The sequence below is a fragment of the Tamandua tetradactyla genome, chromosome 6 (assembly GCF_023851605.1).
Source record: "Tamandua tetradactyla isolate mTamTet1 chromosome 6, mTamTet1.pri, whole genome shotgun sequence".
NCBI classification, from domain to species: domain Eukaryota; kingdom Metazoa; phylum Chordata; class Mammalia; order Pilosa; family Myrmecophagidae; genus Tamandua; species Tamandua tetradactyla.
Window position 1 is genome coordinate 148,624,772 of NC_135332.1, and position 19,475 is coordinate 148,644,246.

A 19,475-nucleotide genomic window follows, 5' to 3' on the forward strand; every position below is an offset into this window, starting at 1 on the left:
AGAAGACTCATTATTATTAATATGTCAGTTCTCCCCAATTTGATCTATATTATCAATACAATTTAAAATCCAAGTAGGCTTTTTTGTTTGAATTGACAAACTGATTCTATAATTTATCTGGAAATGCAAAGTACCTGGAATTGCCAAAACTACTTTGAAAAAGAAGATCAAAGTTGGAAGTCTTTCTTTACTTTATTTCAAATTTATAAAATGTTGCAGTAATTGTTCATGCCAATAAAATGTCATAAGTGGAAAAAAGTTGTAGTAATTGAGATATTGTGATAAATATTAGTAGAACAGAATTGAAAGTATACATTAGACAGAAAGATAGATATCCATATATATATACACCTAATTTTCAATAGATGTGCAAAGGCAATTCCATGGTGAAAGGATAGTGGATAGTCTTGGACAGAGCCTTTGGAGATCCATATGCAAAAAAAAATGCACTTCTGTCCACATTTCACACGATATACAAAAGTTGTCTCAAAATTGTTCATAGACCTAAATGTAGACTGTAAAATTATAAAACTCCTTGGAGAAAACTTTGTTACCTGTGTTAGGCAAAGATTTATGGATAGGATACCAAAAGCATGATCCATAAAATCACAAATTGATACCTTGAACTTCATCAAAACTGAAGTACTTTTTTAAAGACACTGTTAAGATAATGAAGAACAAGTCACTGAATTTAAGAAAATATTTGCAAATCAAATATCTGATAGAAGACTTTTATCCAACATATAGAGAACTTTCAAAACTCACTAATAAGAAAACAAATAACCAGTAAGAAAACCTATATAAGATTTGAATAGACATTTCATTGAAAAAGATATTAGGATGGAAAATGAGCTCAAATACAGATGCTCAACATCATTAATTACTTTTTAGAGGACTGCATATTAGGTTAAATTGTTTATAGGGTAGGTACTTATGAGAATGGCTAAAATAAAAAAGACTGACCATATTGAGGATTTCTGGTGGCAGTATAATGTGTTACTACCTCTTTGAAAACACTGGCAGTTTCTTAAAAAGTTAAACATAAATCTTCTATAAAATTTATCCATTCCACTCCCAGATGTTTACCCAAGAAAAATTAAAGCATATGTTCATACAACACAATAAAAAAGAATGAACTATTGATCTATGCCAAGGCATGAATAAATCTTAAAATAATTGTACTGAGTTAAAGAATACAGCCAAAAAAACAGCACATATTGCTCAAATTCATTTTGTATACAATTCTAAGAAATGCAAACTACTCTACAGTAACTGAAAGCAGATCAGTGTTTGCCTGGAGTCTCCTTGTATGGGTATGGGGATAGAGGTAGGGAGAGTAAGATAGGATTTTCAAAGGGCACAGGTAAAATTTTGAGGATGATGAGTGTTCATTATTTTGATTGTAGCTTTGATTTCACGGGGGTGTATATATTTCAAATCTTTTAAAATTGTGCATTTTAAATATGTTTTGTTTATTATATGTCACTCGTTCCTCACAATGCTGTTTTTAAAAAAAAAAAAACTCCTTGGGACAGATATTAATCATAATAAAGAAGCCAAAGAATTAAAAGGGTTTCGTAGCAGACATAGTTTCTATCAGTGTTGTTACAGTATATTCAGGGAACAGACCTACACTTACTCCTACCATTTCAGCAAAATGTAAACAAGCATAGATTTTCTTTTAAGGATAGATATTAAGTTAAATGATGCAGTCTTATAGGTATTTATTTTTATACTAACTTGATATATTTATGTATTATAGACATTTAATATTTAGCCTCCCATTTTATTGAAAATTATTATAATCTGATCATTTTTACCTATGCACTTTATCCATCAGGTATGTATCTAAATGACAGGTTCACTGTTCCTTTCATGCTTTGCATCATCATCAACAGTAAACCCTGAGGTAGATGCATCTTATTGGATGGGGTTTTAATTTCCTTTTTCAAAAGTCATTAAAGTGGAATCCCCACTTATTTAATGAATAGCTTCTAAAATCAGTATAAGAGGTGAAAATTGCATGTGCTCTAAATTACTATCAAAAATCTCTTAAATCACTCACATAGTATAAAGAAGTATTGTCTAATACATCCAATATTGTATTTTACTTATGAAGTTGGAAGAGATTGCTGGTTCTTTTTTTATAGGATAGGTAAAGTTGTTGGTTTGAAATTAGTGATCATGTTGTAGAAAAATACACACTGTGGATTTAAACAGTAGAATCTCATAAAGCACTGGGTAGCAGTTACCTTCTGAGAGATGTATGGAACTGAGACCAACAATGGGAATGGGGCATAATCTCCCTGTGATGGATTACTAGTGACACCTTCTCCATATTTCTGCTAATTTTATGTAGTTGAAGTTATGTAAGCTAAACTCCATTAAGTGCAACTCTATTAAGTGTAGTTCAAGTTCAGTTTTACAGGTAAAATGCTTGGAATTATCACTGATTTAAATAATAGCCCATATTTACCAGGTTTCACTCATTCCATCCAATCTAGTATACATGTATCAGGTTTTGTTATTTTAACAGAAAATTTTTATAAACAAAATGTAAGTTCTTATTCTATAAGGAGCCTAAAAATGTGGCAGTCTAGGAAGCTAACCATTTGTTTCTTAAAAAATAATAGTATGGCTTTTGAATAGGATTTCAGATTGAGAGTTCATTCACATAACTGGAATACTGAAAATTTAAGAAGTTTTTATATATTAAGAATTGAAAAAATCGATAAGGAATATTCAAGGTATGAAAATAAGGAATTTCATTATGTATAAATTCTAAATATGTTATTTTTACAGTCACTTCGAAGTTTGAATAAACTGTCTTATTTTCCCTTAGTATTTACCATCTTGTTTCTATGTCAATTGTATTCATTTGTGCATATGCACAAACAGTATTGTTTGAGAAATTGTTAGGTAGTATGTCAAGGACTGAAAATATAAATAAGATACTCATTTATAAGCTCTGTATAAATCCAAAGACTACCTATATTCTTAGTAGGATTGAGGGAAGAAACAATAGCAGACCTTAGTAATGAATTTTGGGTGGAGGGAGTTGGAATCTCCCAAAGGGTTTGAGTTTGAAGTAAATTTCCTATTTTTTTTAATCATATAATCCATAAAGGACTGCACATGTTTTTTCAGTTAATCCTTTAGTTCTTTATAGTGTCTGTTGTTTTTGGTATTTAGAGTATTCTGCTGGGTTTCGAGATATAAGTTTCATAGAGCGTGTCCTAATTCTATGGTTTGTTTGGTAGTGGGTAATTACAAATATGGCTCCAGAAGCTCTTGGTTGAGTCTCATAGTTTAAACACAACATCACATAATAATACTCTTTCCCCAAATTTGTAATCTTTGATATTGGTTTTCAGGGTTATTGGTTTTAAGTTAATGGAATGTAATAGATAACTTTCTGTTCAAGCTAAAGCTGGAATTTTATAAATATGTTCATGGAGAAAACATGCTACAAATTTCTAGAAGATAGAAATTTATCCCACATATGAATTTATCCCATGTGTCCTTTGAAAATGCTTTTTATTCTTTTAAAAATGGTCTTGACACTTACTGTATATGTATAACTAATCTTTTTGAATGTTTGCATGTTAAGAGTTAGAAATCTCATATGTGAAAAAGCATTCAAAAGATTTATTGTCACGTCTCAATAGTACCTGTATATGTAGAAAAAATAACTCAATCTGTAAATCTCACTATGGGAATGCAACTGTTTACTTGGAAATCAAGCAACTGAGAATTCTTACCTAGATTCACAGTATCTTCTGTCTTATCCAGATTGGATCAGCTACTTCCTAGCATTGTGTAAGTTATAAAAGGTATCTGATGTATCAAATTTGAGTGTCATCAGTATTCTACCAGTTTGACAGTCTTTATAATAAATAATCATGCACACATACACACAAAAGACTATGTAAAATTTTCTATGGATTGCCAGGAAACCAAGGATCCCCCTATCTTCTTTGAGCTCTTGTTTTCTCTTCATGTTGTAAAGAAGCTAAGCTAAACTCATTACTTAATTGCTTTACACAAAAATTTCTTTCATAACATTTATGAGTATTATACATTTATTGAAGATTGGGGATAGGAGACAATGCAAGATTGATTTATTTAATAACAATGCAGATTACCTCATTGGAAAGTACACCTCACCAGTCTTAATGAAATTTAGCTCTCTCATCATAGGGAAAAATTCTATGAAAAATTTTTCCATGGTATCTTTTGCATAGTTTCCAATATTTTGGCATCTTCCTAGTTCTTTCCTTTATTTCTTCTGCTGTTCCATTTTGCTTCTTTATTCCTTCTCTCCCAGAGAATATTAATACCTATCTAAGCTTATAGAGCTTATTGTAGTTTTTAGGAGGAAATATATCCAAACTTAGTCTTTACCACAATGAAAGTTTCATTAATCCCATTTTGTAGATATGAAAAGTGAAATGAAGAGAAGCCATGTTTATAGTGTTCAAAACTGGTGGCATCAAGGTTTCGATTTAGGCCCTTCTGGCCAAAAAATATATACTTTTTCATTATCCTAAGTATTAATATTGAAAATATGTATAATCATTCCAGTTTTTATGCTTAATAAGCCTTGAAGACTGCTTTGAAGACATGGATTTAATTTACAGATAGATAATATTTCAAAATAAACTTTAATTAATAGGTAAGTGATGACCTTTTTATATGACTTATTTTTTATTCTATTTCCATATATACAATCTAACATTTTTCCTTTTTATTACATTCAGATATATATTTCAGTGTTGTTAATTACGTTCACAATGTTGTGCTACCATCACCACTATCCATTACCAAAACATTTCCATCATTCCAAATACGGCATTCTTATTTAGAATGTTGACTTATTTTTAAAATAATTTTAATTAAGTATGATTTATATACAATAAAATGTCCATTTTAGGTGCATAGTTTAAAGAGTTCTGATAAATTCACATGCCCATTTAACCACCACCATATTCAAACTATAGAACACGTTCATCCCAACAAATGTTTCTTTAGCTTTTCCCCAACCCCCAAATATGATTCTAGGCAAGTAGTGTTCTGTGTCCTATCACTATCTATTATTTGCCCTTTTCCAGAATTTTACAGAAAACTAAAAATGGAATTGTACAGCACATATGATTTGTATCTCTCTTCTTTCACTCAGCATCTTTGTTTTGAGGTACATCGTTTTTATATGTATTATCAGGTTATTCCTTTTTATATTTATTATCAGGTATTATATTCCTGGATAATATTCCTTTGCATGGATATATAGCATTTTAAAAAATCCAATCTCTGATGAATACCTGCACCATTTCCAATTTTTGGCTAATGTGAATAAGCTGTTCTGAATGTTCTTGTACAAAACTTTTAGAGATAATATGATTTTTTTACCTTGAACTTTCAAAAGAATCTGTAGACAAATTCTGATTTACCAAGATGGATGGATATAAGATTAATAAATAAAAATCAATTACAGGGACTTCCTGGAAGATGGCGGCTTAGTAAGACGCGCGGATCTTAGTTTCTTCTCCAGGACACCTACTAGGGGAGTAGAAACGATACAGAAAGCGCCCAAAGCCACAACAGAGATAAAAAAGACAGCGTACCCCATCCTGGAACGGCTGGCTGGCTGAGAGAAGCAGCTCGGGTGAGATCACCGAGGCGCGCGGGCCTTACCGGGCAGGGTGGCAAGCGGCCGGAGTTACTCCCTTCCCCCTTCCCGGGCCGGCTGGGAGAATTGGAGAGGCGGTCCCCTGAAACAAAGACGGCTGGCGCCCACACCACGCGCAGCCCCCGGACCAACTGAGAGAATTGGATCGGAAACCCCCAGGCCGCGGAGAACGGTGACGGGTGGGGGAGGCCCCTTCCAAACCCGTGACTCCCGGGGAACGTGCACTCTCTCGGGCGGGCCGCTGCCGCTGGCGCCCTCCCGCCACGCTTGTTGCCCAGGGCCGACTAGGAAATTCGGACGGGCTCTTTCCCTGGCTGCGGCGACCAGCAACCCTCCCTGCGTTCGGACCCCGGGCCGGCTCAAGCCGTTTCGGCTAGCGAACCCCCAGGACGGCGAGAGTTTTCCAAAGTTTAAGGTCCCACAGCACCTTTTACTGGTGGGACCCGCAGACAAACGGGTGCCACGAGCGCCACCTACTGGGCAGGATAAGAAAAACAGAACCCAGAGATTTCACAGAAAAATATTACAACCTTGCTGGGTCCAACACCAAGAGAAATCTGAATAAATGCCCAGACGCCAGCAGCAGAAGATAACTGTCCACGCTCAAAAGATTGAGAATATGGCTCAGTCAAAGGAACAAACCAATAGCTCAAATGAGACACAAGAGCTGAGACAACTAATGCTGAATATACGAACAGAAATGGAAAACCTCTTCAAAAATGAAATCGATAAATTGAGGGAGGACATGAAGAGGACATGGGCTGAACATAAAGAAGAAATAGAAAAACTGAAAAAACAAATCGCAGAACTTATGGAAGTGAAGGATAAAGTAGCAAACATAGAAAAAATAATGGATAGCTACAATGATAGATTTAAAGAGACAGAAGATAGAATTAGTGATTTGGAGGATGGAACATCTGAATTCCAAAAAGAAACAGAAACTATAGGGAAAAGAATGGAAAAATTTGAACAGGGTATCAGGGAACTCAAGGACAATATGAACCGCACAAATATACGTGTTGTGGGTGTCCCAGAAGGAGAAGAGAAGGGAAAAGGAGGAGAAAAACTAATGGAAGAAATTATCACTGAAAATTTCCCAACTCTTATGAAAGACCTAAAATTACAGATCCAAGAAGTGCAGCGCACCCCAAAGAGATTAGACCCAAATAGGCGTTCTCCAAGACACTTACTAGTTAGAATGTCAGAGGTCAAAGAGAAAGAGAAGATCTTGAAAGCAGCAAGAGAAAAACAATCCATTACATACAAGGGAAACCCAATAAGACTATGTGTAGATTTCTCAGCAGAAACCATGGAAGCTAGAAGACAGTGGGATGATATATTTAAAATACTAAAAGAGAAAAACTGCCAACCAAGACTCCTATATCCAGCAAAATTATCCTTCAAAAATGAGGGAGAAATTAAAACATTCTCAGACAAAAAGTCACTGAAAGAATTTGTGACCAAGAGACCAGCTCTGCAAGAAATACTAAAGGGAGCACTAGAGTCAGATACAAAAAGACAGAAGAGAGAGATATGGAAAAGAGTGTAGAAAGAAGGAAAATCAGATATGATATATATAATACAAAAGGCAAAATGTTAGAGGAAAATATTATCCAAACAGTAATAACACTAAATGTCAATGGACTGAATTCCCCAATCAAAAGACATAGATTGGCAGAATGGATTAAAAAACAGGATCCTTCTATATGCTGTCTACAGGAAACACATCTTAGACCCAAAGATAAACATAGGTTGAAAGTGAAAGGTTGGGAAAAGATATTTCATGCAAATAACAACCAGAAAAGAGCAGGAGTGGCTATACTAATATCCAACAAATTAGACTTCAAATGTAAAACAGTTAAAAGAGACAAAGAAGGACACTATATACTAATAAAAGGAACAATTAAACAAGAAGACATAACAATCATAAATATTTACGCACCGAATCAGAATGCCCCAAAATACGTGAGGAATATACTGCAAACATTGAAAAGGGAAATAGACTCATATACCATAATAGTTGGAGACTTCAACTCACCACTCTCATCAAGGGACAGAACATCTAGACAGAGGATCAACAAAGAAATAGAGAATCTGAATATTACTATAAATGAACTAGACTTAATAGACTTTTATAGGACATTACATCCCACAACAGCAGGATACACCTTTTTCTCAAGTGCTCATGGATCATTCTCAAAGATAGACCATATGCTGGGTCACAAAGCAAGTCTTAACAAATTTAAAAAGATTGAAATCTTACACAACACTTTCTCGGACCATAAAGGAATGATGTTGGAAATCAATAATAGGCAGAGTGCCAGAAAATTCACAAATACGTGGAGGCTCAACAACACACTCCTAAACAACGACTGGGTCAAAGAAGAAATTGCAAGGGAAATTAGCAAATACCTCGAGGCGAATGAAAATGAAAACACAACATATCAAAACTTATGGGACGCAGCAAAGGCAGTGCTAAGAGGGAAATTTATTGCTCTAAATGCCTATATCAGAAAAGAAGAAAAGGCAAAAATTCAGGAATTAACTATCCATTTGGAAGAACTGGAGAAAGAACAGCAAGCTAACCCCAAAGCAAGCAAAAGGAAAGAAATAACAAAGATTAGAGCACAAATAAATGAAATTGAAAACATGAAAACAATAGAGAATATCAATAAGGCCAGAAGTTGGTTCTATGAGAAAATCAATAAGATTGATGGGCCCTTAGCAAGATTGACAAAAAGAAGAAGAGAGAGGATGCAAATAAATAAGATCAGAAATGGAAGAGGAGACATAACTACTGACCTCACAGAAATAAAGGAGGTAATAACAGGATACTATGAACAACTTTACGCTAATAAATACAACAATTTAGAGGAAATGGACGGGTTCCTGGAAAGACATGAACAACCAACTTTGACTCAAGAAGACATAGATGACCTCAACAAACCAATCACAAGTAAAGAAATTGAATTAGTCATTCAAAAGCTTCCTAAAAAGAAAAGTCCAGGACCAGATGGCTTCACATGTGAATTCTATCAAACGTTCCAGAAAGAATTAGTACCAATTCTCTTCAAACTCTTCAAAAAAATCGAAGTGCAGGGAAAACTACCTAATTCATTCTATGAAGCCAACATCACCCTCATACCAAAACCAGGCAAAGATATTACAAAAAAAGAAAACTACAGACCAATCTCTCTAATGAATACAGATGCAAAAATCCTCAATAAAATTCTAGCAAATCATATCCAACAGCACATTAAAAGAATTATACATCATGACCAAGTAGGATTCATCCCAGGTATGCAAGGATGGTTCAACATAAGAAAATCAATTAATGTAATACACCATATCAACAAATCAAAGCAGAAAAATCACATGATCATCTCAATTGACGCAGAGAAGGCATTCGACAAGATCCAACATCCTTTCCTGTTGAAAATACTTCAACAGATAGGAATACGAGGGAACTTCCTTAAAATGATAGAGGGAATATATGAAAAACCCACAGCTAATATCATCCTCAATGGGGAAAAATTGAAAACTTTCCCCCTAAGATCAGGAACAAGACAAGGATGTCCACTATCACCACTATTATTCAACATTGTGTTGGAGGTTCTAGCCAGAGCAATTAGACAAGAAAAAGAAATACAAGGCATCAAAATTGGAAAGGAAGAAGTAAAACTATCACTGTTTGCAGACGATATGATACTATACGTCGAAAACCCGGAAAAATCCACAACAAAACTACTAGAGCTAATAAATGAGTACAGCAAAGTAGCAGGTTACAAGGTCAACATTCAAAAATCTGTAGCATTTCTATACACTAGTAATGAACAAGCTGAGGGGGAAATCAAGAAACGAATCCCATTTACAATTGCAACTAAAAGAATAAAATACCTAGGAATAAATTTAACTAAAGAGACAAAAAACCTATATAAAGAAAACTACAAAAAACTGCTAAAAGAAATCACAGAAGACCTAAATAGATGGAAGGGCATACCGTGTTCATGGATTGGAAGACTAAATATAGTTAAGATGTCAATCCTACCTAAATTGATTTACAGATTCAATGCAATACCAATCAAAATCCCAACAACTTATTTTTCAGAAATAGAAAAACCAATAAGCAAATTTATCTGGAAGGGCAGGGTGCCCCGAATTGCTAAAAACATCTTGAGGAAAAAAAATGAAGCTGGAGGTCTCGCGCTGCCTGACTTTAAGGCATATTATGAAGCCACAGTGGTCAAAACAGCATGGTATTGGCATAAAGATAGATATATCGACCAATGGAATCGAATAGAGTGCTCAGATATAGACCCTCTCATCTATGGACATTTGATCTTTGATAAGGCAGTCAAGCCAACTCACCTGGGACAGAGCAGTCTCTTCAATAAATGGTGCCTAGAGAACTGGATATCCATATGCAAAAGAATGAAAGAAGACCCATCTCTCACACCCTATACAAAAGTTAACTCAAAATGGATCAAAGATCTAAACATTAGGTCTAAGACCATAAAACAGTTAGAGGAAAATGTTGGGAGATATCTTATGGATCTTACAACTGGAGGCGGTTTTATGGACCTTAAACCTAAAGCAAGAGCACTGAAGAAGGAAATAAATAAATGGGAACTCCTCAAAATTAAACACTTTTGTGCATCAAAGAACTTCATCAAGAAAGTAGAAAGACAGCCTTCACAATGGGAGACAATATTTGGAAATGATATATCAGATAAAGGTCTAGTATCCAGAATTTATAAAGAGATTGTTCATCTCAACAACAAAAAGACAGCCAACCCAATTACAAAATGGGAAAAAGACTTGAACAGACACCTCTCAGAAGAGGAAATACGGATGGCCAAGAGGCACATGAAGAGATGCTCAATGTCCCTGGCCATTAGAGAAATGCAAATCAAAACCACAATGAGATATCATCTCACACCCACCAGAATGGCCATTATCAACAAAACAGAAAATGACAAGTGCTGGAGAGGATGCGGAGAAAGAGGCACACTTATCCACTGTTGGTGGGAATGTCAAAGGGTGCAACCACTGTGGAAGGCAGTTTGGCGGTTCCTCAAAAAGCTGAATATAGAACTGCCATACGACCCAGCAATACCATTGCTAGGTATCTACTCAAAGGACTTAAGGGCAAAGACACAAACGGACATTTGCACACCAATGTTTATAGCAGCATTATTTACAATTGCAAAGAGATGGAAACAGCCAAAATCTCCATCAACAGAAGAGTGGCTAAACAAACTGTGGTATATACATACGATGGAATATTATGCAGCTTTAAGACAAGATAAACTTATGAACCATGTAATAACATGGATGGACCTAGAGAATATTATGCTGAGTGAATCCAGCCAAAAACTAAAGGACAAATACTGTATGGTCCCACTGATGTGAACGGACATTTGAGAATAAACTTGAAATATGTCATTGGTAACAGAGTTCAGCAGGAGTTAGAAACAGGGTAAGACAATGGGTAATTGAAGCTGAAGGGATACAGACTGTGCAACAGGACTAGATACAAAAACTCAAAAATGGACAGCACAATAATACCTAATTGTAAAGTAATCATGTTAAAACACTGAATGAAGCTGCATCTGAGCTATAGGTTTTTGTTTTGTTTTGTTTTGATTTTACTATTATTACTTTTATTTTTTTCTCTATATTAACATTCTATATCTTTTTCGGTTATGTTGCTAGTTCTTCTAAACCAATGCAAATGTACTAAGAAATGATGATCATGCATCTATGTGATGATGTTAAGAATTAATGATTGCATGTGTAGAATGGTATGATCTCTAAATGTTGGGTTAATTTCTTTTTTTCCATTAATTAAAAAAAAAAAAAAAAAGAGAAGGGATAATTGGAGATGAAGGGATACAGACTGTACAACGGGACTGGATGTAAAAACTCAGAAATGGACAGCACAATACTACCCAATTGTAATGCAATTATGTTAAAACACTGAATGAAGCTGCATGTGAGGTATAGGTTTTTTGTTTTTGTTTTTTTTGTTTTTTTTCTTTCTATTATTGTTTTAATTCTTATTCTGTTGTCTTTTTATTTCTTTTTCTAAATCGATGCAAATGTACTAAGAAATGATGAATATGCAACTATGTGATGTTATTAAGAATTACTGATTGTACATGTAGATTGGAATGATTTCTAATTGTTTTGTTAATTCTTTTTTTAATTAGTAAAAAAGAAAAAAAAATCAATTACATTAACATTTATGGTTAAGCCTGTGTAAGTTGACATAGTATGAAATGACATTGGAATAAACCATTTCATGGAATAAGATGGAGCATCCAGAAATAGATTTACATATAAAGATCTGAGGTGACTTGGAGACACAAGGGGGGGAAATAGACTATTCAATAAATGAGCAAGAAAAGAAAACTTATCTATAAAATAAAAATAGATAAAATTGGATACTTATACATCATGTATATAAATTGAACTCTAAATGGATTAAGTGTTTAAAATTATATTTTAGGGTTCAGTCAACAAAGCTGAAATGGTAAGAGTGATTTGGAATGAGGGACTTATTATAAGGATTGCATTTTGTATGATTGTGGGAAAACCTAAGATATAAAGGATTGTAAAAGAATGGTTGAAAAATCTGAGAAAAGTCACTTGCCAGGGACCACAAAGCGGAACTAGAGAAAAACCAATGGAGAGTTGTTGCCTGTGCACCAACTAGTGGTTTTGAAGTCACTATAACATAAGGACAGGTTAGGAAGGAAAGAACTGCAATACTGGGAAGCCCAGAAAATTAGAACCCATGAGGGCAAACTGGAACCTATGAGAACAAACTAGAACCTGTGTTTGTGTTTCATTACTTCAAACCTTGATTTTGTGGGTTTTCTATAGAAGAGGCTGGTGCTCTTTGTCCTGAGGCTATTATGCTTGGCACAGGTCTGGGAGTAGCTGTAGGAGGAGATCCATTAGGAGCAGGAGGAACATCTAAAAGTTATACACTTGAGTTATATTATACCCATTAAAAAAAATAGAAAGAATTGGAATGAGAAATTGGCAAACCATAATCATAGACAGTCTCTCAGAAATCTGTACTGCTCAGTTGACAACTTGAACTAAAAGAACACATTCCCAATAAATAGACAATATGTATTCCTTTTGTCTACAAATAAAACATTTCTAAAAATGTGCTATTAATTTTTGAATTAAGTAATACATTCATATGGTATAAATTAAAAATGGATTTATTGAAAAGTCCCCTACCCCTTTCCCTCAAACATCTAGTTCCCCTTCTTTGAATGAACCATAGTTAGCAGTTGTTATTTTTTTGCAGAGCTATTCTATGCATACACGCAAAAAAGTGTACAGATCATTTTTTCTAACATAAATACTGATATTTATTGATACTTTGTGCACCTTGATTTTTATTTTTACTCTCTTCTTTTCCTTGTTATTGTGGAACTTTTAACATGCATATCTAACAAAATCTAAAGTTAACATCTCCACCTTTTTTCCAAACCATATGAAAATTTTAGAATCTGATTGCCATCCCCATCTACCATCTAACATGTTAACTACCAAAATTTTACCTCTACCTCCAAGTTAGTCATCATCACTATTATAATTTATTCATTCAATATTCCCTTTTTATACTTTCTTGGCTCACCGTTTTTTTTTTTTTTTTTGCATTTTATCCCTTTCTTTTGAGATATATATATCTTTATTTTGAAAGTACGTTCAGATGTTTCCTCAGTGAAGGAATGGAAAACAGGCTTTGTTTTCTAAATGTATCTTTATTTCTCTTTCATTCCTGATGGAAAGTTTAGCTTTATTTAAAACCCCAGAATAACTGTTATTTCTTTCAGCATTCTCAAAATGTTATATTTTCTGACTTCTAACTTTGTAAAAAGTTTTCTGTATTTATTTAGATCCTTTTAAATTTTTGTTAGCGTTTTGTTGTACTTTGCACACGTTTTGCACATTTTTTGTTAAATGTATTGCTATCTCATACTCTTTGATATTAATATAAGTAGATCTTAATTTTGAAATTAATTTTCCAGTTGTCCATGGCTATTATATAAGAAATAAGATTAATTTTTGTATATTGACTGTATATCCTACAATTTTGCTAAAATCACTTATCAGTCTTAATACGTATTTAATATCTTCCTCAGAATTTTTTATGAGGATCATCATGTTAATTTTTGCTTTATAATCTGTGTGACTTTCATTTCTTCCTTTATCTTGCTTTGCCTGACTAGGATGTGCAGTATAATGTTGAATAGAAGGAATTGAATGGACATACTTGATTTGTTCTTGATGCTGGGGGAAGAACTGAATATTTCATAATTAGGTATAATATTAGCTGCAGGTTTTTGTATATGTCCTCCATCAGTTTGTGGAAATTCCTTCTATTAATAGTTTGATGAGATATTTTATTGTGAATGAATGTTGATATTTGTCAAATGATTTTTCTGCATCTGTTGAAATAATGTAAAACTAGCATGCATATAACAAAATACACATAATATACATAATGTAATGAATATATAAAGCAAAACTAGAGAGACAAAACTCATCTACTATCATTGAAGGAGATTCTAAAATAATTTGCAATTATTGATAGGTGAAGCAAACAAAAATTTTACAGAGATACAGAAGAATCAAACGATCCAATTAACAAGCTTAACTCATGGTCAAATAAACAGCTCTGCACCTAAAAATTAATGAATTTACATTCCTGTATTATAGCCATGAAATTTTTATAAGAATTATTTATATACTCTTAAATAATTTATTTTTGACAAATTTCAAAGAAGTGGAAAAGTACAGAGTATATTCTACAACTAGTATGTTATTTTAAAAAGATAAATTATACCCATAGATTTAAATATTTTTTAAAGTACACACTTCTAATGGAATACACATTTTCTCAAGCTCTATCATTTCTGCAATTGTGATGCATCATTCAGTTTGATGTCTTATGTTTGATGAGTTATGTTAAATAACTTATTGATCCAAGAAAAAAATAACTAGACCTGAACAATAATGAACATACTACATATAACTATAGCATGAATGTAGGAAAAGTACTCAGAGGACAATTTATAGCCATAAATGCTTATGTTAGAAAAGAATAAAAGGCTGAAAATAATAATGTAATCATCTACGTTAAGATTTTAGGGAAAAAATAGTGAAATAAACTCAAATAAAGTAGAAAGAAAAAAATCATAAAATTAAAAGCAGACATCAAAAAAGCCAGAAACAGATTTCTAATTGATGGGATTATGGAACCCCAAAGCTAGTTAATTGAAAAAAATTGCAAAATAAACAAATCTTTAGTGAAATTTATTGATAAAATAAAAAGAGGGTATGGGGTCCAAATGGGGACATAATAAATACAACAGAAAATAAATAGATAAGATAAAAAATTATAAATGACATTATGACAGTTTGAAAATTTGGCAAAGTAAACAAATTTCTATTAAAAAATATATCTAGCTAAACCTTGATTCATGTGCCATTCCACATCTACCAAAGAAATAGAATTAGTACTTAAAAAAATATTTCCACAAAGGAAACACCACAAAGGAATCCTTGTCAATTTATTATTTAGGCCCATAAAACCCTGACCCTAAGTCAAAAGGTGAGTGTAAGAAAGGAAATTTACAGGCTAGAATCACTTAAAAATAAAGATATAAAAATCCTTAGTGAACTATCACTGAACTTAAATTCAGAAATGCAAGTATTATTTAACAATAGCAAATTTTATTTATATCCTTTCCTAAATTAGTCAATTAAGTGAAAGCCACTACATGTTCACCTTAGTAGCTGCAAAAAACATATCTGATACAAATTATGCTACCTCTGCACAGTCAGAATACAACGGCTGTTAAATATATGTCACTAGGCAGACAGTACCTCTAATAATTAGCATGCTAAAGACGATGTTTTTTGGTAAGCAAGCAGAGTTTGTGTTTGCTGAGTTCCTTCTACTTCTTTAAATATTTCCAGTAGCACATCTGTGTTTGGTTAACAGTAAGTGGAACAAAAGAATAATTGGTGGGTTTAAGGTGTTTAATTGTTAAATATCAGTGGTTTAACTATTCTGGTATAAACTTGTACACAGAGAAGAGGATTCTTGTTACTTAAATTAACATGATTTCTTCTATTAAATAATAGATTGATCCAGTAAGGTATTAGGAGTTAGGGTAATTTTTAGGGAATAAGGATGTGTTGTTGATGAACTTGAATGCTTTTTTATTGGTGGCTGCTTTTAGGCCAACTATGGAGGATTAATAACTTGCTTTCTAATTGAAGTTTTTTCCCTAAATTCAACAGAGCTGTGCCTCTATTGAATATCTTTAAATTTTACATTGGGATTAAGTTCTTCTTGAATTAAGTTTTAAATTGAATTTAAATTCAATTCTGAACAACCAACTATCACCAGACTCACTTGTTTTTTTCACCTCTACTTACAGATCTTTTCACTTATTGTGCCACATAAATGAGTTAGTTCTTTGGACTGTCTATAGGTTTAGGCACTTTATGCAATGTGAGGTCTCAGTGTTTTATAAAACTTTCAGGAGAACATTTATTTTCTGATAACTGAGTTCAGTCTATTTAAGAATAACTTGTAGTTTAAGAAAGACAAACAAAGCCTTTTCTTGAAAAAAGCAACACTTATTTATTCATCATTTGAAGTTTTCTGAAGCAAAAGGGGGAAAATGCTTTTAAAAAGATTCTAGAGTGTAGAGTGTATTGATTTCTGAGACTCAAGTAGAAGAAAAGTTATTTATAAGAACAAATTATGTTTTTTATGTTATGTTATGTGAAGTCATAATCTGCTTTTGCTATCAACGCTAGTTGATTCAATTCAATGTTATTTTTGCCATTTTTGTAGTGTTAACATTTAAAATTTTGTTATAGATTTGGTTTGTAAGGGAAAAACACACATACTCTTGAATTTTAACAGTTATAATCCTGCTTTGTTGAATTGTAGTAATTATTACAGCTCTACTTTAGGTTACTTCTCAGGAAACATAACACAATTCGCAATTTAGATATATAGGCAGTTTTGTGGATGATTTATTTCTCATTTTCTTCTCAAAGTAATAGAGAAACAGCTAGACAAAATAGAAAAACTGGAGGTTTAAAATGTAATATGAGTTTACTTTTCTGAATTATGCTTCTCAATAGGTGTGAAAAATAAAAAATTGGATATATTCAGTTTATTATTCATGCATATTGGAAAAAAGACACATTAATACTGTGAAAATAAAAATGTTTATATTTTGAGATTTGCTTAGATTAATGTGCCTTTGCCCAAAAGCATCTAAAATTGACTGGAATTAACTATATTCCAATAAAGTTTATCAATCAACTTCAAATCTTTTATATATTATTTGGTAGTCAATATTATCAAACTTTATACCATTTAGAAACGTTATCTTATGTATCTTATACATTTCAAGAATAATTACTGTATAAATAGTCGACTCATCTCCATCCATCCATCATGAAATTTTTGTGAAAATAAGTGTTGGTAAGTTCATAATGGTTTTCCTTCTATTTATATATTTTTTATATTCAACTGTTTCATTCAGAATCCTTTCACTTGTTTTTCAGGTTGGTGGTGAGGGTTTGTTTGGTGTTTGTGTGTGTATGTATGTGTTTATCTTAAATGAAAAGGAATTTTGATTATTATTATTGTTTGTTTCAAAGGGTCAAAAAGAATAAGTGATAGTGAAGTCTCCGATTATGACTGTGATGATGGAATTGGTGTAGTATCAGGTAAGACTTTTGAATTATGCTGTAGCATTAAAAAGGAGTGTAACTCATCAATATTTATCAGAAAACAATGAGAAAGAAACAAGTTATTTCTCCCCAAAAAGCCTATGGCATCATCATGGCAATCTAAAAAATTGCTGAGTATTTACAGTAGCTGTGACACCTGTACCAATTATTAGATTGAATAATCATATTGATGTATACCATTATTAGATTAATGAATATGTAAATTTTAATATTTATTTTTAAACTACTAAATAATGAATATTTTTCTATTAATTTGATGAGTTATTACATAATCAAAACTTGTTTACCTTGCACTAACATTGTCAAATATTTAAATGTGCTTTTTAAAATGTTTTTCATTGTTATTCTATCGGTTAAATATAATGAGGTTATTTTTCTGTAAAAATACATTTTTTAAATTATAGTAATATAGTTTAAAATATTGTCTCACTTTATGGTTAGATTTAATGGGTAAGTAGCTTCTTTTTCTATAAATTCTGAAAAAAATTTATTGATATTTATACATATATATATAATATATAATGCCCTTAAGATTACAAAAGTTTTAATTTCATGCTTCTTGAGTGTTTAATTAACCTAAAAAACTTCATGATTGTGACTAACTTTACCCTTAACCAAATATACTATGTCATATGTAAAGCATAGTACCTTTACATCTATGAGAATTAGATAACATGTTTTCTTTTGTGTTTTGACAATTTCTGTTAGAATATGGGTGAATTCACATGTTATCACTCTATTACTTTTTAAAACCTCAATGTCTATATTTTCTGCCTTTATTTTTTTTTGGCACTAAGATGAACAGTTTATTAAGATGTCAAAATATTTTTCCTGTTTTATGGTTTGTAAATTAAACTTCAATAGAGTAATTCTGAAAAATATTTTCCATGGTCTCTTACTCTGAGATCAGTGCATTTTTTTTTCAATTTTTATTCCATTTCTTTATTCTGTTCTATTTCTTCTCTTTTCTGAATATCTAACCACCTCAGGTTTTCTTAATTCAAAATATTTCCTTTCAGGCCATTATAGCAAATCTGTTAATACTTTGTAACCCATATATAGAGATGTATTTCCAATGGCAGATTTAATATCATATTTAGGGTATGAGTTACAGCCATGCCTAACTCTTTTTTTCCTAACTCTCTTACTCTTTTCTCATGAAATGACTACTTTATTCAGCTTTTTCAAGATTTCAAGGCAGATGTCCTGAAAATTAACTATGTCCGAACTAATGTGTTCCATGTGTTCTGATTAATTCAAGTCATATGTAAATTTTACATTTGCATTGCTAATATTAGGCTTCAAAATAAGTTGAAACTTTGGTTGATATTGAAGTCTGGGCTCCTCAGGTAAATAATTCCAGAGATGGATTTTGCTACACATGGTACACGGAACAATGGGAATACAAATGGTCATAAAGCGTATCTTTGAAACAATTAACTCACCCAACAACCTGAACAAATGAAATATATATATGTAAAATATTCATCATTGCCACAGAAATTTTTAGATTATTTTCTACTCTGATTTTAATAATATGCAGACATATAAATAATTGATTTTCTATTGGAAAGGTAGTTGATTTAATTGTCATCTCAATTTTAAGGAGCTATTTTGATAAATTGCTCTTAAAAGCACCTATAGGGGGATGCAAGGGTAGTTCAGTAGTAGAATTCTCGCCTGCCAGGAGGGAGACCTGGGTTCGATTCCTGGCCCATGCACTTCCACTCACCGCCCCCCCTAAAAAAATCAACAAATTGTGCTTCAAGAATGAGATACTCACATGGAAAAGGAATACAGCATACAAAAAAAAAAGTCACCTATAATCTTCTGATTTCCTGAGTCATTTATCTATCCCCAGTAATCTTTTTTATCAACTGTCAGTACCACTTTACATTATTAATCACTTCTATTTTCTTAAAATCTTATATTTCTTTTTAATCACCTTTTCACTGCATTATGAATACCCTTCTTT

The 19,475-nt window shown here is 32.5% G+C and overlaps 1 protein-coding gene across 17 annotated transcripts in view; it reads left to right on the forward strand.

The window, feature by feature from the left end:
* The window catches only part of RIMS2 (regulating synaptic membrane exocytosis 2), a 757,916-nt gene that overhangs the window by 464,927 nt on the left and 273,514 nt on the right, over positions 1 to 19,475 (forward strand). For all 17 annotated transcript variants that reach the window (XR_013178386.1, XM_077167426.1, XM_077167432.1 and 14 more), the window contains one exon: positions 17,408 to 17,476. Coding sequence is in view for 16 of the 17 variants with exons in the window: in XM_077167426.1 (XP_077023541.1) it covers positions 17,408 to 17,476 (69 nt within the window). In the remaining variant the exon portion in view is untranslated. The remainder of the gene's footprint in view (positions 1 to 17,407; positions 17,477 to 19,475) is intronic.